We start from the raw sequence: 21945 nt of genomic DNA on the forward strand, positions 1-21945 counted from the left end.
TTATGTTCATAGCAGCACATTTACAATAGCTCAGATCTGGAAACAGCCCAAGTGCCCATCAGTAGATGATGGGTAAAAAAGCTGTGGTACATTTATACCATGGAATACTATGCAGCTGTAGAAAAGAAGAATCTCTGAGATTAAAAATGGTGGCAGAGTAAGTGGATGCTGCACAGACATGCTCCCAGGACCAAACTGGAATTACAACTAAAATACAGAAAAACTTCACAAATAATCAATGGAAGACTAACTGGAGAGAACCCTGATAACTAAGACAGAAAGTGGAGACGGCATAGAGCAGTGGTTCTCAGCCTTCCTAATGCCGCGACCCTTTAATACAGTTCCTCATGTTGTGGTGACCTCCAAACATAAAATTATTTTTGTTGCTACTTCATAACTGTAATTTTGCTACTGTTATGAATCATAATCTAAATATCTGATATGCAGGATGTATTTTCATTGTTACAAATTGAACATAATTAAAGTATAGTGATTAATCACAAAAAAATATGTAATTGTATATGTGCTTTTCCGATGGTCTGAGGCGACCCCTGTGAAAGGGTTGTTCAACCCCCAAAGGGGTCGCGACCCACAGGTTGAGAACCACTGGCGTAGAGACTGGTAGGAGGTGTTGAGATGAAAAAGGGCTGGCTGGGTTCCACAGACAGCAACTGAAGTCCTGGAGAGATATCTCAGCTGTGGGGGGCTACCACTGAGAACTCTGAGATCTAATCGCCAAGCTGGGTCCCCCAGCAGAGAGCACCAGAACTAAGAAGGGTACCCACACAACATCTGGCTGTGAAAAGCAGTGGGGTTGCTGTCTGCCAGGGAGAGACAGCTGGAAATACAGGCACCCTCTTAAAGAGCCAACGCACAAAATTCCCTGTGTAGACATTCACTTTGTGCTCTGGTGGAGGGAGGACAGGGTGGACTGGAGATGTGTGAGCAGAAGCAGGCAGAAGCAACTGCCCCACCCTATTGAAAAAACTCCCACCATACCTGTGGACAATTGCCTGAGGGCTATTCAAGACGAATCCTATCAATCTGTAGGCAGAGGCAGTCTCTGGAGGCTTTGAGTTTTTGCCTGATGTATTAGTCAGAAACAGCTTAAGAGGCACAGCAGGTCTATCTAATACATAGTCACAAACCCAAAAAGGCAGCCAAAATGAGGAGACAAAAAACATTAGGTCAAATGGCAGTCCCATATTTAATTTTTTGAGGAAATTCCATACCATTTTCCATAATGGCTGCACCTGTCTGCGCTCCCATCAGTAGTGTACTAGGGTTCCCTTTTCTCCACATCCTCACTAGCATTTGTTTATTGATGGTAGCCATTCTGACAGGTGTAAGGTGATACCTCATTGCCATTTTAATTTGCATCGCTCTGATGATCAGTGACTTCGAGCATTTTTTCATGTCTCTTGGCCATCTGTATGTCCACTTTGGAGAAGTGTCTATTTAGGACCTTTGCCCATTTTTTAATTGGACTGTTTGTCTTACTGGTGTGGAGTTGTATGAGTTCTTTATATGTTTTTTAAGTTAACTCATTATCAGATTATCATTGGCAAATATGTTCTCCCATACAGTGGGCTCCCTTTCCATTTTGTTGACAGTTTCCTTTGCTGTGCAGAAGCTAGTTTGATGTAGTCCCATTTGTTTATTTTTTCTTGTTTCCCTTATCCTAGGAGATATATCAGCAGGTTTTACTGCCTGTGTTTTCTTCTAGGATTTTTATGGTTTTAAAACTTACATTTCAGTCTTTTATTCATTTTGAGTTTATTTTTGTCCATCATTTTTCATATTGAATGTTTTATACTTCAGAGTTTTAAAATATCTTTTACTCATGTAATTGTTATGCCCAGATTTCAGGATCCCCAAAAGACCACACCAGAGAGCCAGCCGAGTCCAATGCAAAAGCAGAGAGTCTTTATTCGAACTAGTTCGGCTCCCCGACCACACTCACTGACCCAACGGTAAGCCAAGTGGCAGAGAGAGGGCTAGCCCGGTGGGAAGGAGTTTTATAGGGGAGTGGAGTAAGGGGAGGAGAGGTGACCATGGGCCCTGCCGATTGACCAGGCACAAGTCGGGTCCCGCCACACAGGATGTGGTCATATCCATGGTGCGCACCTCCCTTGACCGTCACTGGCTAGTTCAAAGAAATCCTGGGTGTGGCTAGCAGAGGCCTGGGCTTCCGGGAAGAAGCCCTGCTGAGCACATGGCTGCTAGAGTAAGATGGAGGGCGTAGCCCTCACCCTTTCGGTAATCTGCTGTCAAGTCTATCTGATGTGCTCTTCATTTTATTTTCTTCATTTCAGTCTGTTCTGTATTTTTTTATGGTTTCTGTCTAAGTGTGAATTCTCATTGAGTTCACCCATTCTCCCCCTAAGTTATTTGACTATCCTTATAATCAGTGTTTTGAACTCTATACCTAGTAGATAGTGTGCCTTAATTTTGTTTTAGCTCTTTTTCTGGACGTTTGTTCTGTTCATTCATTTTGACATTTTTGTTTCCTCATTTTGGCTGCCCCTTTGTTTGTTTCTATGTGTTGATAGATCTGCTTGGTCTTCAGACTTGGAAGGGGGGGCCTTATGTGGTAAGTGTCCTATGGGGCCCAGTGACTCCCTGATCACCTGAGCCAGGTGTTCCAGGGATGTCCTTTATGTGGGTTGTGTGTGCCCTCCTGATAACAATTGAGCCTTAATTGTTGTTGACATATCAGTGGGTAGGATTGACCCTCAGGCTGTCTGGCTTTGAAAACTGGCCGTGACTATAGCAGAGGAGCTATTGTATGGGAGCTGTCTTCAGGGATCAGGATTCATTTTAGCAGGGCTCTGGTACTTGCTGAGTTTGCCCTTTGGGTGCATTGTTTGTGGCGCTAATTGGGTGCTGCTCTGATGTGGTCTGAATGTGCCCATCAGGTGTGTTGACTCTGGAGCATCTTGAGAGCAGTGACTCTGGGGCACCTTGAGAGCAGTTATAATGCAGATCTAAGATAGGGTCTGCCTGTGCACAGCACAGGGCCACCTGGTAGGAGCTACAAATTGATCTGAGGTTTGTAGTTGCCTATGCTGTGAGCCAAGACTGGCTGCTACTAATGCCAGACCTGGGGCCACTTAGAAGTACTGAACATGCAAAGGCCAGACAGTGCGTCTTTGGGATTTTTGGACCTTTGAGAGATTTAGCAAAATCCAGAGTGGCTTGAAGTCAGCAGGTTGTGAAGAATAGCTACTGGGAAAGTTTTGGGTTCATGGAAGGGTTGGTTGTAGAAGTCTCATGGAATTACCACACAGGGGAGGGCAATGTTAGCCAAATTGATGGAGACCAGATATGGCACCCACCTGAGCCTGCTTGCTGTGAGTGTGTCTCAACAAAGGAACAGTGGCGGGTGCTAGCACTTCTGCCTGGAACAGAGCTGGCCCTTCATTCCTGGCCCTGAAGCCAAACAATTCCGTTCCTCCCCATATGTCCTTGGCCCTTTTTGAACTGCTGCACCAGTACTGGAGCTTGGAGCAAGTGAGTTCATCAGTGCATGGGTCCTTTAAGAGGACACCTTTAAGAGGTCTATAGCAGCCCCTGTCTCACCTGAACAGAATCCCTGCCTATTTTCACAGCCACATGTTGTGGAGACTCTTCCTAGCACTGGTGGTCCAGGCTGGGGAGCCTGGTGTGAGCATATGACCCCTCAATCCTCAGTGGGAACCCTGCAGCTGTGATATCCCTGTTGATTCTCAACCACCACACATAGGTGGGAACCAGTCTGTTTTGCTCTCTACTCCTCTTACCAGCCTCAATATGTCTTCTTCCAGCTAGCCTTCAGGTAGGTGGTTCTCAAAGGTGGTTGTTCTGTAATCTAGTGGTAATTATAGTATGGTCATGGGAGAGGCAAGCACAGCACTTACCTGCTCAGCCATCTTCATCCTCTACACAATGTTGCCAGAACATTTTCCCTTGCTTAAAATCTTTGACTTCATCAATTTCAGGATAAAATCCAAACTTCTTATTGTGGCAAATAGACCTTTTGTTATCTAGCTTCCCCCTTCTACTCAACGTTTAACATCTGTCATTCTCTTGCTCATCCATTCTATTCTTGAGTTTCCACAAAAGTGTCATTACAGGCAGTCTCCTTTTATTTGAAATGCATATTTCACCTTCTAGAGGGTTCCCATCCTTTCAAATTCTGGCTCAGACATCACTGCTTCTGGAAAGCATTATTTGATATCTCCAAGTTCCCTTGGTTAGATTCAATCTCTTTCTTTATCCTGCTCAAATCTCTACATTCTTACACTGCAACAAGTCACCTATTTGCCTGTTAACCATATTTACATACTGACATAATAATTTGCTTATTCAACTGCTAGCCCCTGAATTCCACCTCATTTTTCCTGATTCATGGCTTCTTGAAGGCCTGTGTCTTAAAACTCCTAGCTGTGCAGTATATAGTTCCTGCCACAAAGCTGGGATTTTTTTTAATTACTAAGTTGTTCATAAGTACTCCTTTTGTTTTCCTAAAATTGTTTGACACTAAAGAACACCAAATAACATACTATTTATATCATGAAAAGATTGATGTACCTTTCAACATTTTGGCACAGGTGTTAAGATTCATTACCCTTCTTTGACAACTCATCTGTTGGAATTTATATATTCATACTAGAAGCCCAGTGCACAAATTCATGCACAGGTGGGGTCCCACGGCATGGCCTGTGGGGATTGGGTTGAAACCAGCAGTCCAACACGGCCAGTTCAACACTGCCTGCCACTCCCGCTCATCCCAGCCCTGCTGCGCCTGCCATGGGCTTGTGCCCAGTCAGTCCTGATCAGGAGAGGCTCACGCCGCCGCAGTGGCACTTGCCAGGCATGAGCCCTGCATCTGGTGCCCCTCCCAAGAGGGATGTGGAGGGGGCCAGGATGTAATCAGCTCTCTGGGCGGACTCCGGATCCATCCCACTGGCGTTTGCACCAATTGTCGAGAGCCACCTGGCGGCCGCTTTTATATCATTTCTTCCATGCAGAGCATCTAGGGAGGGGAAGCGGCTGCAGTGCCTGAGGGCCCATCAGTGCCTGGCCCATTCTCCGGCAATTGGACCTGCAGGATTACTGAGGGAGTGAGTGGCTGCCGCCAGACTGGAGGGCCACCGGGATGAGTCAGTCAGCTGAGTGGCACTTCTGCCATGGGAATGCATTGACCACCAGGGGGGCAGCTCCTGTGTTGAGCGTCTGCCCCCTGGTGGTCAGTGCATGTCACAGCAACCAGTTGACAGGTCATTCGGTCACTTAGGCTTTTATATATAGAGATATATCCATATATAAAAATAGCTTTAAACTTTACTGATTTTTCCATTTAATACATCTAAGATGAAAGCTCACAGTGTATAGCAGGTATACATTCATAATAACTACAGAGAAAAAAATTCTGAGATCAGAATTACAAATTGGATACAAAATCCTCAACTCACAGCAATTACTAGGACAAAGAAAGGCAACAGACTTTATTTCTATTTTTAAATAACATCCATGCACAAAGTTTGACATAAGGTCAGGAAAGGTCAAACCTCAGAAACTGAGAGGTAATTTTCACTTCATTTTTATATTTTATTTGGTCCTTTTTCCCTAAAAATGTACAATTTCTTTGATCTTTTATATACTATTAAAATGTTATTTTTAAAAGTATTACCAGTTTACAATTATTGGGGGGGTATTTTTTGAGAAATCCAGTACACACACCCCTCCCCTGGCCCAGATGTTACTGACAATAACGTATCTAGTATACACTGCTGTAGAAATAAAACAATTCTTCTATTTGACAAATGACCAAAGTTAATGTCTCTTGCTGTGAATTCATTTCAGGTTATTTTAAAAAGTGTCTACAGACATGAACACTTTCCTCATTATCACAGTCAAGACATATCCTTGGAATTTAACATCTGATGACTAAATTATAGAAATGTTTTTAAGTATCCATTACATTTATTCCATCACTCTCATGTATTCTGATAAGCTTTGGTTTATGGCTTCCATACATACAAATCTACTTTCTAGGGGTTCTCTTCAATATGAATTTTATAATGATTAGTAAGAGATGACCTGTGGTTGAAAAGTTTCCCACATGTATTACATTCATAAGGTTTCTCTCCAGTATGAATTCTCTGATGGGCGATACGTGATGAGCTTTGTCTAAAAGTCTTCCCACATGTATTACATTTAAAGGGTTTCTCTCCTGTATGAATCCTCCGATGTTGAATAAGAGCTGAACTTTGGCCAAAAGATATCCCACATTCCTCACATCGATAAGGTTTTTCTCCAGTATGAATTCTCTGATGATTACTAAGGGATGAATTACACCTGAATGTTTTTCCACACTCATTACATTTATAGGGTCTTTCTCCAGTATGCATTCTCTGATGTTGAATGAGAGCTGAACTTTGTCTGAAGGCTTTCCCACACACTTTACATTTACATGGTTTCTCTCCAGTATGAATTCTTTCATGAATAATAAGTGTTGAGTGGGAACTTAAGGCTTTACCACATTCACTACAATTATAAAACTTCTCACCAGTATGAATTATTCGGTGTCTGTTAAGTCGTGAAATAGAAGTGAAGCCTTTTCCACATTCATTACATCTATAGGGCTTTTCTCCAGTGTGAATTCTCTCATGTTGAATAAGAGATGCACTCTGACTAAAGGCTCTCCCACATTCACTACATTTAAAAGGTTTCTCTCCTGTGTGAATTCTCTGATGATAACGAAGGGATGAGCTAGACTTGAATGTGTTACCACATTCATTACATAAATAGGACTTCTTTCTGGAATGAATTCTCTGACACCCAGGAAGGGATGTGTTGCAACTAGATGATTTCCTACCTGGATTATATTTATAGGGGTTTTCTCTAGCATGGATTTTTTGATGTATGAAAAGGCCTGACCTTCGACTGAAAGACTTACCACATTCTTTACATCTATAGGATTTCTCCACAGTATGTGTTCTTAGATGTTTATAGAGGGATGTGCTAAGAGTAAAGGCTTTCCCACATTCTTTACACACATAGGGTTTCTCTCCAGTATGGGTTATTTGATGCTGAATAAGAGCTGAACTTTGGTTAAAGGCTTTTGAACATTCTTTACATTTAAATAATTTCTCTCCACTATGGTTTTTCTCATGTTTACGAAGGGATGAAGTGTTAATAAAGGTTTTCTCACATATACTACATTTATAGCGTTTCTCTGCTGTGTTGATTTTTGGTTGATTAATCAAATTTAAATTCTGTTTGAAGCTGTTTCCTTGTATTTCACATTTTGGCAGTGTTTCTTCTCTAGGAACCATCTGTTTTCTAATAAGGACTGACTTTGGGCCAAGGTTTTGGCCAAATTCAGTATTTTTATGTCTTCTTTCTACAGTAAGAATATTTTTGTGGGTAACTGAAAGTATCTGAACACCTTCCTTTTTCTTCTGTTTTTTCTCTAATCTGTCTTCATATGCGCAGGTTTTTTCTGATTTGAAGACACAGGGTCCATTCCTTTTGGATCTTTTCATTATCAACTCCTGAAATAAAGAATCTTGCGTTTGAGTTGACTTTGTGGTTTTATGATTGCTCTTGCATCCTGGAGGGGGGGAAAAAACAAACTGAAGATGTTTCATATGATACAGCTTTTGGCTACAGAGACAAAATGTATAGAATAAATAAACACTGATTATCTTTAAATAAGGTCTTGGTATCTGCCCAAAAAATAGATTTAAGCAGTACGGGAAAATAATCAATGAGGGCTTAAAGTATTAGGGTAGAAAAAAATAATTTTAAAAAACACATTTAAAAGATGGTGAGTATTGAGTGACTAAGAGAACTGGTGAATGAAGAATGGAGAAAAGAAGAGTATGAATTAGGAAAGGCAATCTGGGATCAGAGTCCAAAGCCCATGATAGATTCCTAAATTATCTTCATGACATTTCTCTTCTTTATGTAATCACTCCTAACCTGGAAAGTCTTCCTCCATTTCCCTCATATCAAATTCTTTTGTATTCTTCAGATTCAATTAAAAAATAAACTCTTTCTGAGTCTTTTATTGACTCAATTTCCATAATCCATTCCCTTCAGTATAGACCATGCCACAGTGTTTTAAAAATGTTATATATATGGACGTTACTTTCCTTTTTCCCCATAAGTGTTCTTTACAATCAGATTAGCATACCCTATTAACCTCTAAGTCTTCCTGATGGCATCTGAATTATATACAATTTTTTTGTTGATCTTTCTTAATTACGTATATACTCCAAATTTGAAAAATGTCAAATATTCTCAATTATTTATACATCAATTTCACACACAAAACATGATTCAAATACTTGTAGAAGTTGTCTTACAGATCAGTACATTACATGGGTGATGGGAGGGTTTCAGGGCGTTCACATAGGAAGGCATTATTGAATTAAGTTACAGAGGAGTCACAAGTAGACCTGAAGCCAAAGTCAAAAGTTAGGAAGGCAGCCTTGAGAGAATGAAAGCAAAGTAGAAAAGTCAAAGATCAAGAATAAGATAGACATAAATATAAAAAGGGGTGTTCGCAGCCGCCATCCCTCTCTAATGCCTGTGCTGTCTCCAGCTCATGGAGCTCCAGCCAAAGGAGAAAGGGGGGCAAGTAAATAAGTCTCTATACCATGACTCATACAAAGCAGACTGCCCACAAATCAACCAGTGGTAAAGCACCAAGGAAGCAACTGGTTACCAAAGCCGCTCCAAAGAGTGTGCCCTCTACTGGAGGGGTGAAGAAGCCTCTTCATTACAGGCCTGGTACCGTGGCACTTCGTGAAATTAGCTGTTATCAGAAGTCCACTGAACTGATTCGCAAACTTCCCTTCCAGCATCTGGTGCGAGATATTGCTCAGAACTTCAAAACAGATCTGTGTTTCCAGAGCGCAGCAACTGGTGCTTTGCAGGAGGCTAGTGAGGCCTCTCTGGTTGGCCTTTTTGAAGACACCAACCTGTGTGCTCTCCATGCCAACGTGTAACAATTATGCCAGGAGACATCCAGCCAGCACGCCACATACCTGGAGAACATGCTTAAGAATCCACTATGATGGGAAACATTTTTCATTCTATAAAAAAAATTCTACTCTTCCTTTTATTGGTAGTTCTGAAAGTTATTTTTTTTTCCGATGGGATCAAAAGGTACCTAAGTATATGACTGCAAGTTGAAAATAGGGGACAGAAATCGGGTATTGGCAATTTTTCCATTTTTATTTGTGTGTGAATTTTTTTAATCTAAATGCAGGGACATACAGCATTAATGCAAGTCAAATGTTTCAGTGAACAAGTATCAGCAGTTCAACTTTATAACAATATAAATAAAACTGTTAAATTTTTCTGGACAATGCCAGCATTTGGATTTTTTTAAAACAAGTAAATTTCTTATTGATGGCAACTAAATGGTGTTTGTAGCATTTTTATCATACAGTAGATACCATCCGTTCACTATACTTTTCTAACTTAGTTGTCCTACATGCAAATACATGTTTTTAATGTTGTCTGTCTTCTATGCTGTTCCTATAAGTTTGCTATTAAAATACATTAAGCTAAATATATATATTATATACATATATATGTGTATATATACACATATACATGTATATATATATATGCATAAGGTTAAAAAAAGGGCAATATTATAAAGTGGTAAAGAACAAAATTGATTTCAATAAATATTATAATTGGGTAAGAACACAATTCACTGAATATTAAATTTTGGCAGGGGAATGGTTGTGCACATAGTTTGGCATTTTCTTCTGGGCTAAAGGTAACCATTTAAAGGGCTCCTTTGCATCTCATTTGAGATTCCTATCTCACATTCACTTTCATATGAATGTGTGTATACTCCCTCTGCTTGGTGAACATAATGTATTCCACTTTCCTCCTTTCTTCTACCAGTATTCCCTTCTCAGATTCCTTCATGGATAACACTTTCTGTCCCTCCTTTGAAAACTGGTATTCCTTAGCCTTTGGGATTTTTTTCCCACTCTACACAGCCTCCTTGACTAATTTTATATGCACCCATATCTTTATTATTTATTGTAAGGGAACCAGGAGTTTTTTACTTCCTGCCAAACACCTTCCTAGCTCCTTCTCTCCATCTAAGTCTTGATAAATTAAAGGATCAAATCTCAATACATTATTTGGGCAAAAGTATGAAAGGCAACGAAACCGGTTTGGCTCAGTGGAAAAGGATGACAGGCAAACACAAAAAATGGGTCCTTTCTCCAGTGCCTATGTCATTGGTTCTAGGTTTAGTGTATGTGCTGAGAAGAAGATAGTAAGGTTCTGCAATTTAGATTCTAGCTTGTAATAAAGTTAGAGATCCTGCCTTGGGCCTGTACATAAGGACTGCAGTTTTGTGACCAACACCTTTACTAGAACCCTGAGCATTGGGCACAGGTGCCTAAATGGTATTTTGTTTCTCATGCTTTACTGCAGTCTCCCATAGTCTCCTAACTGGTCTCCCTGCTTCAAGTCTTGCTCTCTTCCAATTCAGTTTTCACACTGTAGGCAGAGCAATCTCTAAAATCTTATCTTACCATGTTACAAACTTCCTTAGATCCTCCAATTTATCTTTAATAATCTATAACAATAAAAGCATAATATGCTAATTAGACCAGATGGCCGAACAGCAGAACGACCGTCTAGACGACCTTCTGGACGAAGCCGGGGCTGCCAGGGACAAGGCCCTTGCATGAATTTCGTGCATCCGCCCTCTAGTTTATATATAAAGTCCTAAGTACTTTATATATATACCATGGTCATCAAGGTATTTCACGTTCTGACCTTTGTCCACCTGTCCTCATCTCCCTCCCCTGGCTTCTCGTCAGGTATGTTGAACTATATGTAGTTTCTGGAGCATGCCATGTTTTTTCGTATTTCTTTATCTTTGCATGTGCTGCAAACATCCTTTCCATGAACAAACAGTTATTAACTGCCTACTATGGGCCAGGTAATGTTCTAGGGAATGTGATGACTAAGAGTTCTGGAGCTTATACTTTGGTATGTGTGTGTGAGAGTGCTGGGGGAAGGGGTGGAATGAAATGACAAATAATCTACACTAATAAAAGAGAAAAATGGTAATTGGCGTACGGCGCTACCGTTTTCATTGGCTAATCAGGGCTATATGCAAATTAACTGCCAACTAAGATTGGCAGTTAACTGCCAACTAAGATTGGCAGTTAACTGTCAACAAGATGGCGGCTAATTTGCATATGTAGGCACAATGCAGGGAGGCGAAAGGGAAAGCAGGAAGAAGCCCCCTGCCACTGACAGTGATCGGAAACCCAGGGGGGAGCTAAGAGCTGGGGGGCAGGGCAAAGGTGGCCCTGGGGCCGCCTTTGCCCTGCCCCCCAGCCATGATCGGAGAATCAGGCGCCTTTGCCGCCCTGGCCAGTGATTGCAGGAAGTAGGGGTGGAGCCAGCGATGGGAGCTGGGCACGGTCAAAGCTGGCAGTCCTGGGAGCTAGGGGTCCCTTGGCTGGGCCTAAAGCGGAGCCCACGATCGCGGGGCCGCTGCAGCTGTGGGTCCCGCTGCCCGGGCCGGACGCCTAAGCCAGAGGCGTTAGGCCTGGGCAGGGGCGGAGCCTGCAACCACGGGGAGCTGGGGGGGCGGAGCCGGGGATCGGGGGGATATGATGGTCCCCTTGCCCAGGCCTGAAGCCTGGGTCAGAGGCGTCAGGCTTGGGCGGGGGGTGGAGCAAGCGATCAGTGGGAGATGGGGGTCCCCTGCCCAGGCATGATTCCTGGGCCAGAGACCTCAGGCCTGGGCGGGGGTCAGAGCCAGTGATCGGGGGGAGATGGGGGTCCCCTGTCCAAGCCTGACACCTCTGGCGGAGGCGTCAGGCCTGGGCAAGGGGCCGATCAGTCGATTGGAGGGTGATGGGGGTCTACGCCTCTGGCCAAGGCATCAGGCCTGGGCAAGGGGCAGAGCCAGCAATCGGAGGGGTCTGGGGGTCCCCTGCCCAGGCCTGACGCCTGGGCCAGAGGCATCAGGCCTGGGCTGGGGGCAGAACCAGTGATGGGGGGAAATGAGGGTCCCCTGCCCAGGCCTGACACCTCTGTCAGAGGCGTCAGGCCTGGGCAAGGGGCCGATCCTGCGATTGGAGGGTGATGGGGGTCAACGCCTGAGGGCTCCCAGTATGTGAGAGGGGGGCAGGCTGGGCTGGGGGACACTCCCCCTCCACACACACCCAGTGCACGAATTTCGTGCACCGGGCCCCTAGTAATAAATAAAAGCCATATGGATATGTGAAGAAAGGGCTTCCCAGGCAAAGGAAACAACAGCAAACAAAAGTGTGGTGACTTCAGAGGAACAGCCAAGAGGCTGTGTGCCTAGAATGCAGTGAGCAAGAGGGAAAAAGGTAAATAAGACAAGTGCAACAGATAGGGCAAGTCATATTAAGGCCTCATATGTTACAGTAAGGTCTTTGGAATTTTATTCTCAGCATGACAGAAAGCCACAGGGAAACTGCATGCCCACTCAAGTTGGCTACTATGCAGAGAACAGACTCATGGGGCACAAGTAGAAGCAGAAAAGAGATAAATCACTTAAAGGCTCCTGCAGTTATGCAGGTGAGAAAGGGTGGACAACAGATGACTGCATCAGGATCAACTATAAAGAGAGCGCTAACAGGACTGGGCTTGCTGATATGCTGTAGGATGGGTGCTGAGAGGGAGCAAACAATCAAAATCACTCCTCCCCCGCGAGAAAGAGGGCCAGCCGAAGGCCTCCTCCCTACTCCCCAGAGTGAGGACGCTCCCTACACACTGCCATGGAGAGTTTCCATATCAAGTGAAAGGGCAGAATACTGTGTGTTGTACACTATCACTGGAGTGGACAAAGGAAAGAGTATTACAGGACTATTTGTTTATATATGCATAGAAGAGCTCTTCCAGCTGCTGCTGCTGCTTCCAGTCTGACTACAGTTCCTACACTCCACTTCCTCCGGCTCACTCACCACTCGCTGGCTCCATTCTGGCTTCTGTCCTCACCACTCCTGGCTAAGGCAACTATGATCTCCATGCGGCTAAGACAAGATGCTCTTTCAGCAGCATCTGAGAGTGACCACTCCTTCTCCTGGAGACATTCTCTTCCTAAGCTAGTGGAGCCAAGCTTTCCTCCACGTCTTTCTCATTGCTCACCAGCCTCAGTTTCCTTGGTGGGCTTCTCAGTGTCCTTTGTGACTTACTTTACTTCCTCTTTGATCCTTAGAGTTCCTTAGGGTTTAGTACTAGGCCCCCAAATCTTCTCACTCTGCACTCTTTCCACGGGCCAGCTCTAATTATAAACATACACCTCATGCATGACTTCTCTACTTTCTACACCCAGTTACACAACAACCTACTCCAAATAGCAACTTAAATGTCTCAAAGACACCTCAAATTCAACATGCCTAAAACCCAATTCATGATTATTCCCTCCAATCTTTATAATCCTTTGGCTCTGTAAATGACACCAGTTCTGAATTAAACCTTTAAGAGGCATCATTAATATCTCTCCCTCAGATTCCTCAGCTAATCGATTATCAAGAATTGTTTATTCTATCATCTAAATATGCCCCAAAAACATCTTATTTCTCTCAAGTTCTACTGATAAGAATCCTACTACGAGCCTTGACTTCAATGACAACTGACTTTCCTGAGTTTCCTCTTATCACACTCCTCTATTTGCCTTCCCTATGGCTTCATTTTTCTCTACCTTACCATGAAATGCTAGAGTTCCTCAAATTTGACTCAGAGGCTCTTTCTTGCTCTTACTATAATGTGAACTCCACCAATTAAGTCAAATTCAGCCACTGTTTCAATTAGCCTACCTTGACCAGGATCTCCCAAATTTACATTGCACATCAAGTCTATATTCAGAGGGGTGGTACTCCAAATCTAAGAGGCTATTTGTCATCTCCACTTGGATAACAAGGTCAACCAAAGACAACCAAGCAGCCCCTCCTCTTCCCTCCTGAACCCCACTGCACGAGCCCTCATCCAGACCCTCGTTACGTCTTGCCTACAATATACAATGGTCTCCAGAAACCTCCCATACCCAGTTTTGCCTCACTTTAAACCTATTTGCTGCAATGCTTCCAACGTCACTGTTTTTAATTTCAAATTACTAAGGAATTCGTGGATTATTCTCCATGTGAAAAAAATCAAAAGATTACATATAAATAAAATCCCCTTTCATCCCACCCATTCTGGACCCCATTCCAAGCATACTGTTACCAGCTAAGCTGTGCAACTAACTTCTCTGTATATTATAACTTAGACAAACACCGCCATAATTTTCTTTAAACATAAATGGTGACACATGATAACAATGCCCCTGAACTGCTTTAGTCCTTACCGTGCCTTGGAGGGCGTCTGTCCACGTCAGGTGCTCTTTCTGGCCGTACGCCAGAGCAATGTTTCTAAAATGTCAATGGCCACAGAATTCTTCTGCCTAAAACCCTCTGCACTCACCCATCGAGCAGTTCACATCTCTAAGAACTGTACCAAAGCACTATATAATGGGGCCCAAATTTCCCAAAATCATTTTTCATCTCCTTCTTTCCCCACACACATACCCTGAGCCTCAGTCAGAATGAACTGCCTGCAAGTCCTTACATACACGTTAGCTGAATGGGCACGAGAGCGCGGCCCTCCTCTGAAACCACAGGAAAGTATAAGAAAAGAGGTCCTGACAGATCCATTACAAAGTGAATAGCAGGGAAAGGAGAAAGGAGGAAGCTCGTGTCTGGTCCTCAACGTCCCTTCTCCGCCACTCCTGAGGACCAAGGCCCCTGGAGAGCCGTTCCCAACCGTCATCTGCAAGCCCCACCCTCCACTTACTAACCAGACCCTCGCCTGGTGACCCGCGGGCACCTCAGCCACACTCACCGAGAGGGGCGCCCCAAGGACTCTCTTCCTCCACCTTCCACGGCTCTTCTCCTTGCTGCAACAGGGAGATCACTTTTGGTTTGGAAAATAGGAGCCCTGTTCATAGACCAAAAAAGGAAGAAAGAAAAGACTTGGATTTGTTTTGACACAGAGAGGTAGCTCAGATCCGAGTGGAAACTCAGGGGATGGTACAAAAGCTTCTGATGGTACAAAAGCTCTCTGATGTGAGAGGTGTGCTAGGAAAAAGGGACTTGTAGCACATGACTACGTAATAATTAGCTGTACGTTAGGGAAAGAGCATAAACATCAGCCTTGATTAATAGGGTGTTATTGGCTTCCTACAGAGATGAAATATGTTAAATGTATAGACTGAATTAAATTTGTACACAGATACGTATGGAAAGAATTATGTACCAAGTAGCTGTTTAAAATGAGAAACACAATCTGACTCCCTTTAACGATGGCAGTGGTCAGCAAAGTATGCAAAAATCGAGTCCACTGTCTAAGGATGCCCTTGGCTGACAAAATAAAAGCAGAAGGTTACAGAGACCACATGTGGCCCCCAAAGCCTAAAATATTTACTACCTGGCCCTTTACAGAAAGTTTGCTGACCCCTGGAAAAGACAAGTAGGAAAGGCAAGTGATAGGTCCAGAGACTGGACAAAGCCCTCTGCTGAGAGACGTGAATACCAACCATAGAACAATCAGTGCAAGGAAATACTGCCTTAACCATGGAGAAAGTTCTAGTGTGTAATTACACAGAGGGAAGGGGATGATATCAACATCCCCCTCCCCCATTCCATGGCCAACTCCATGCCTATAGGGGGATGTGTTTTTAAGATTTAGAGATATCCCATAAGGACAATCTCACAGCAAACGCAGCAGAAGTTTCTCAGACAACCCATCGCACTGATCCAGGGAAGCAGGTGCTAGATCAGCTCAGTTTCTGAACTGGAAGAGAATTAGGAAAGGCAAGTGGTCGGCCACTGAAGAGGGTCGAGGGACGCTCCCTGCCGAGAGGTGAGCAACCAAACACAGAACAATCATGATGGGAAAACGATGCCTCAAGTGGGAGGGAATTCCTAATGTGTGACTGCCGAGTGTGCCTCCCACAGGCAATCCAATGTCTATAGAAAGGGGAAAGGTTTTCAGTGTCTATGTGTGGAGATCTGAAGTGTGCAATCCTAAGGCAAACCTCAGCTCAAGTTTCTGATGACCGGGGCTTTTATTCAGAGAAGGAGGTGCTGTGTTACCCCACTTCTATAGGGAAATGTCTCCACAAGGAAACTTCCTTACCCAGAGAGACCAGGTTACTGTAGTTTTCCAGCATCACATCCTGGTACAGGTGTCTCTGAGGAGGACGCAGCTTTCTCCACTCATCCCGCGTAAAGAGGACCGCCACGTCCTTGAACGTCACCGACATCTGTAAAGACAAGCCACCCCAGCTCACCCTGATGACCCACACAGAGTGAGGAAGGAGGCTGTGGGACAGTAGATGGGCCACCAGGAAATGCTTAGTCAGAGATTTCCACAACCCACTCCTCAAGTTCCATTAATTTGCCAGAGTGGCTCCCAGAACTCAGAAAAGCAAGTTACTTACAAGATTACCAGTTTATTATAAAAGGACATAACTTGGAACAGTCCATGAGGAGATGCACAGGGCAAGCTTTGGGAAACGGGGTGCGGAGCCTCCCCACCCTCTGGCTGTGCCACTCTCCTCGACTCTCCACGTGTTCATTCACCAACCAGGAAGCCCTTAGAACCCTGTCCTTTTGGGTTTGTATGGAGGCTTCATTACAAAGGCATGATGGATTAAATCGTTGGCCATTACATGTACATGACTGATTAACTCATTACACAGGCGGGACTGAGTCAACCTCCAGCCCAAGACAGGCAGCGGGTAGAAGGCTGAAAGTGCCAACCTCTAGTCGGGGTTGGTTTCTCTGGAACCAGCCCCACCTTAGGGCTCTCCTAACGTCAGCTCATTAATATAAACTCTGGTGCAATTGAAAAGGGCTGGTTATGAATAACAAAACACAGCCATTTCATCTTTATTGCTTTGAAGTTATTGCAGGTAAAAAACGCACATATTACTAATCAGTTAAGGAATTATAAGTGCTTTGGAAGCTATGTGCCAGGAACAGAGATGAAGACCAAACATATATTTCATTTTATAAATCACAAAATCACAGCTGCTCAGTGCTAGACACGGAATTCCAACGCAGGTGGATGTCCAAGGTGCCATTCTTCACCTCTCCGCCAAACTCCGTCATGCCTACCTCATAGGTCAAGAAAGAAATGAGATAATCCATATAATGGAGATGGACAGTAGTGACTGTCACCCAATATGAATGTACTTAATGCCACTGCATTATACATTCAAAAAGGGTTAAAGTGGTAAATTTTGTCACAACAAAAAGTTAAAATGATACAATAAATACATACATATGTACATAAATAAAGATGCATAAAATATTATTTTGAGGTAATGCATACCAAAGGGGTGATGGTGATTATTTCCAGATGTTGGGGTAAGAGTGAGCTTTTTTTTTGTTAATCCTCATCCAAGGATACTTTCCCATTTATCTTTCAGACAGAGTGGAAGAGGGGAGGAGAGAGAGAAACGTTGATGTGAGAGAAACACATCCACTGGTTGCCTCCTGCACATGTCCCAACCAGGGCGCGGGCCAGGGAGGAGTTTGCAACCAAGGTACACGCTCCTGACCGGAATCGAACCCGGGACCCTTTGGTCCGCAGGCTCTATCCACTGAGCCAAACTGGCTGGGGCGGGGTAAGAGTGATTTAACTTCTTCATATATGCATTTTTTTATTCTCTGAATTTTTAACATGAGAGTGCAACACATGTATAAGATAACTTATTGGCATATGGGAGAATACAAAACAATCTTGCCCTAAAAAGAATTTAAAACCCAACTGGTAGAGAAGAAAATGATGAAATGATGTGAACAATGAAAGAAAAAGTGTAGCCGTACAGGACTGTATGCCATCTCCTAGTTCAATCCTCATCTCAGAGGTGAGGAACCCAAAGTCCAGGGCAGTCAAGACCCCAGGTCACATAATGTGTTAGTGACAGAGGCAAGACAATAATTGAAGTTTCCTTTTAATCCAGTGCTTAGTCTATTCTCCCTCTGGTCATAAACGTCCCGTCAGTGAGATTGCCACACAGGCCCATGCAGTACTGCCGTGTGGGCAGCAGGCAAGGTTGGGGAGAATGCCATATGGGATGCACTCACACACAGGATGAAGATGATTCTGGCCAAGAGACCAACTTGGCTCTGTTGGAATGAAAGGGCAAAACCTTGGGAAAAAAGCAGCCCACATATGCAATGGGAGGCTCTAGCCACAGCCTCAGATCAACCACCAAACTGCGCGGGTCCAAAACAGAGCATCACGGTGCAGAAGAGCCTGGTGATGCACGGCAGGGTCTGCGCTGTGCTCGGAAGATCACCAGAGCAACGGCTGGACGGTAACAAGTGTGAACTTAAAGGCCATACCCACTTGGGTTTGAATCCAGGTTATTGACTTCTCTGAGCCCCCGTTGCCTCACATGTAAAATGAGGAAAATATGCCCAGCCTGTGTTGCTCAGTGGTTGAGCACTGGCCCATGAATCAGGAGGTCACGGTGTGATACCTGATCAGGGCACATGCCTGAGTTGTGGGCTCAATCCCTAGTAGGGGGATGTGTAGGAGGCAGCCAATCAATGATTCTCTCTCATCACTGATGTTTCTCTCTCTCTCTCCCCCTCTCCCTTCCTCTCTGAAATCAATATAAACATTTTTTTAAAACATAATAATAAAATAGGGATAATAAGTGCTACACTGTTATGAGAGTGAAAACAAAGGTAAAGCCTTCAGGACACTCCCAGCAACATTGCCTGTTATTAGATGAAGGTGAATAAAGAAAGGACAAGTACTTATGGGTCCTATGAACATTATGTAACACTAGAGGCCAGTGCACAAATCCATGCACCAGGCCGCTAGTACGGATACCAGATCTTTGGTTAACCTCTTCCTGCCCTCCCTCCTCCCCCCTTCCCTCTGAGAGTCATCAGTCTGTTCCATGTTTCCATGCCCGTGGTTTCCTCTCCTGCATTGAGCATCTGCCCCCTGGTGGTCAATGCATGTCATAGCTACCGGACGGTCGGACGGTCGGCCAGTAGCTTAAGCTTTTATATATATACTAGAGGCCCAGTGCACAAAAATTTGTGCACTCAGGTGGGTCCCTCAGCCCGGTCTGTGCCCTCTCACAATCTGGGACCTCTTGGAGGATGTCCACCTGCTGGCTTAGGCCCGCTCCCCGGGGGGAATCGGGCCTAAGCTGGCAGTCAGACATCCCTCTGGCAGCCCAGGAGCCCTCGGGGGATGTCCACTTGCCAGCGGGGAGCAAGCTTAAGTTGCAGTCAGACATCCTTAGTGCAGCTGAGGAGGCGGGAGAGGCTTCCGCCACCACCGCTGTGCTGGCAGCCGGCAGCCTGGCTTGTGGCTGAGCAGAGCTCCCCCTGTGGGAGCACACTGACCACCAGGGGGCAGCTCCTGCATTGAGCGTCTGCCCCCTGATGGTCAGTGTGTGTCATCATGACCAGTCATTCCCAGTTGTTCTGCTGTTAGGGTCAATTTGCAAATCACCCTTTTATTATATAGAATAGAGGCCTGGTGCATGGGTGGGGGCCGGCTGGTTTGCCCTGAAGGGTGTCCCAGATCAGGGTGGGGGTCCCGCTGGGGTACCTGACCAGCCAGGGTGAGGGGCTGAGGGCCATTTTCAGGCTGCCCACACCCCCTTCAGGGTGGGGGTCCCCACTGGGGTGCCTGGCCAGCCTGGGTGAGGGGCTGATGGCCCCCCGGCAACCCAAGCTCCCAGCCTCTCCCTTCTTTCTTTTTTCTTTTTCTGAGATTTATTTATCTTCTATAATTGAAACTTTGTAGCCTTGAGCGGAGCCCAGGGCTGGCCAGTGGAGGAGGGAAGCTTGGCTTCCTCCATTGCCGGGGGCAACCCAAGCCTCCTGCTCGCTCCAGCTCCATGGCTGCCACCATCTTAGTTGGGTTAATTTGCATACTCGCTCCTGATTGGCTGGTGGGCATGGCTTGTGGGTGTAGTGGAGTGGTGGAGTGACAGACTGATGGTTAATTTGCATCTTTATTATTAGTGTAGACTAGAGGCCCGGTGCACAAAAATTTGTGCACTGGCGGGGGGTGGGGGGGGGCGTATCCCTCAGCCCCACTTGTGCCCTCTCACAGTCTGGGACCCCTCGGGAGATAACGACCTGCTTGGCTTAGGCCCGCTCCTGAGTGGCAAAGGGCAGGCCCCCATCCCTAGGTGCCTGCCCCGCAGCCCCTGGTCAGGCTCAGAGCAGGGCCAATTGGGGGTTTGGGGCGCCGCCCCCTGGCACACTCAAGGCAGGGTCGATGGGGAGGTTGCGGCGCCACCCTGTCAGGCACAGAGCAGGGCAGATCAGGGGGTTGGGGAGATCTCCCCTGCCATGCACAGAGCAGGGCAGATCAGGAAGTTGCGATGCCACCCTAAGTCACGCTCAGGGTTGGGCCAATTGGGGGGGTTGGGGCGCCACCCCGTCACACTCAAGGCAGGGCCGATGGGGAGGTTGCGGCTCCACCCTGTCACACACAGAGCAGGGCCCATGTGGGGTGTTGGGGCGCCACATCCTGTCACACACAGAACAGGGTCGATCAGGGGGTTAGGGAGCTCCCCCCATCAGGCACAGAGCAGGGCCGATCAGGGGATTGGGGAGCCTTCCCCTGTCATGAACAGAGCAGGGCCAACCGGAAAGGACTTGGGCTCCACATCCTGGGGAGACTGCATGGGGTGGAGAACTCCAGTTCCAGGGAAAACAGAAAACAAAACAACACAAACAAACAAACATCTGTCCCTGAGGCCTGAGATACCGTGACCGCACCTGAGAGCCTGCACCGCTCGGCTCCGCAGCCATGTCCCCGCTGGGTTCTTCGCCCCGCGGACGGCAGAGTCTCCAGACGGCAGATCTGCGAGAACAGGGGCGCCAGGAGGGAGAAGCCCCTTCCATTTCCACCCTCAGACTTACCAGCTCTCGGACCCCTGCACCTGAGAACGGCTCCGTGAGCCCTCGGGGAGGGGAGTCGGGAGGAGCGAGTGGCAGACCCGGAACCGAGAGCCCGGCCACCTGGTCAGGCCCCTCCGCCCCGGCTCAGCAGCAGCGAACCCCGGCGTCTGCACCCCCATTTCACAGGTCGGGACACGGAGACAGAGCAGGAGCGCTCGCCCCAATTCACACCGCCGGCGAGGGCGCCCCAGGATCCCCACCACGGCGGGCCCCGGGGACCCCCTCCAACCTCACGGCGCGCCCCGGGCGCCCCGTCCAACCTCACGGGCGCGCGCGCGACAACTTTCTCCGCCGCCAGCTTCCCCACCTGACGCCCCTCCCGTGAAGTTATCCAGGTCCAGGTGTGGCGAGCAAACGGCCTCGGGGAGGTCAACATCCCTTCGCTCCGGCGCGCGCGGGGCTGCTGTCCAGGGAGGGGGCGCCGACACCAACGCTCGGGTCGAGGCCGGACTCTGCCACCGGGCGAGGGGCCACTCCCTCCGCGCGGAAAGCTGACCGCCCGCCTGCCTCCGGGGCCGAGGACGCGAGCGGAGGAAACCTGTCCTCACGGGCCGGCGGCCGGGACCGAGGGTCGGCAGGTGGCGGGGCCCGGGGCCCGCGGGACGAAGGGCCCGACCAGCCGCGTTCCGGCGCCCGAATGCGGGGCGGCTCCCGGGGGCGGCGAGCAGAGGCGGTGCCCGGCCCGCGCCCACAAAGGCCCCGCGCGCCCCTCGGCCTGTGCGGCGCATCCTGCCGGGGCCGCCGTCCCCCCGCGCACCCCGCGGGGCCCCGGCCGCTCACCTCGCCGCGCTCCCAGGAGGGAGGCTCGGGGACCGCCCGGCCGCACCGCCGCCTCCGGCCCCGACTCCCCCAGGGCTCCGGCCGGGAAGGCGCTCACTCCCGCGGCAAAGGTCCAGCGCCCCGCGCAGGTCCGGCCGGGGCGGGCCGTCTCTCT

The 21945-nt window shown here is 46.9% G+C and overlaps 2 protein-coding genes across 3 annotated transcripts; one reads left to right on the plus strand and one right to left on the minus strand.

Annotated features, from left to right (window-relative positions):
• Positions 1-5315: 5315 nt before the first annotated feature.
• ZNF354A (zinc finger protein 354A) lies at positions 5316-21945 on the minus strand. Of its 2 annotated transcripts, none has more exons than XM_081092304.1 (4): positions 21792-21945; positions 16195-16321; positions 14899-14994; positions 5316-7600 (listed from the first exon to the last, which is right to left on the minus strand). In XM_081092304.1, the coding sequence occupies exons 2-4, from the start codon at positions 16319-16321 to the stop codon at positions 6036-6038; spliced, it is 1788 nt and encodes a 595-aa protein (XP_080948430.1). In that variant the 5' UTR covers positions 21792-21945; the 3' UTR covers positions 5316-6035. The 2 variants fall into 2 exon arrangements, with proteins under 2 accessions (XP_080948430.1, XP_080948429.1); XM_081092303.1 differs by lacking the exon at positions 21792-21945 and adding an exon at positions 20829-21557.
• On the plus strand, positions 8652-9002 carry LOC308519943 (histone H3.3A-like; the record flags this gene model as incomplete). The annotated part of the gene is made up of 1 exon (XM_081092305.1): positions 8652-9002. One exon carries the CDS (start codon positions 8652-8654, stop codon positions 9000-9002), a length of 351 nt encoding a protein of 116 aa, XP_080948431.1.

This window comes from Myotis nattereri (assembly GCF_964212035.1).
Source record: "Myotis nattereri genome assembly, chromosome: 5".
Classification (NCBI taxonomy): Eukaryota; Metazoa; Chordata; class Mammalia; order Chiroptera; family Vespertilionidae; genus Myotis; species Myotis nattereri.

Bases quoted from the DNA above. Each gene is read 5' to 3' on its own strand.
- ZNF354A (XM_081092303.1), bottom strand. From the start codon at position 20,954: ATGGAAGGGGCTTCTCCCTCCTGGCGCCCCTGTTCTCGCAGATCTGCC. The intron at 14,995-16,194 runs GTAAGGAAGTTT...GTCTATGAACAG, and splicing joins CAGTAACCTGGTCTCTCTGG to GGCTCCTATTTTCCAAACCA. The intron at 7,601-14,898 runs GTGAGTGTGGCT...CCCCCCCTCCAG, and splicing joins TCCTTGGGGCGCCCCTCTCG to GATGCAAGAGCAATCATAAA.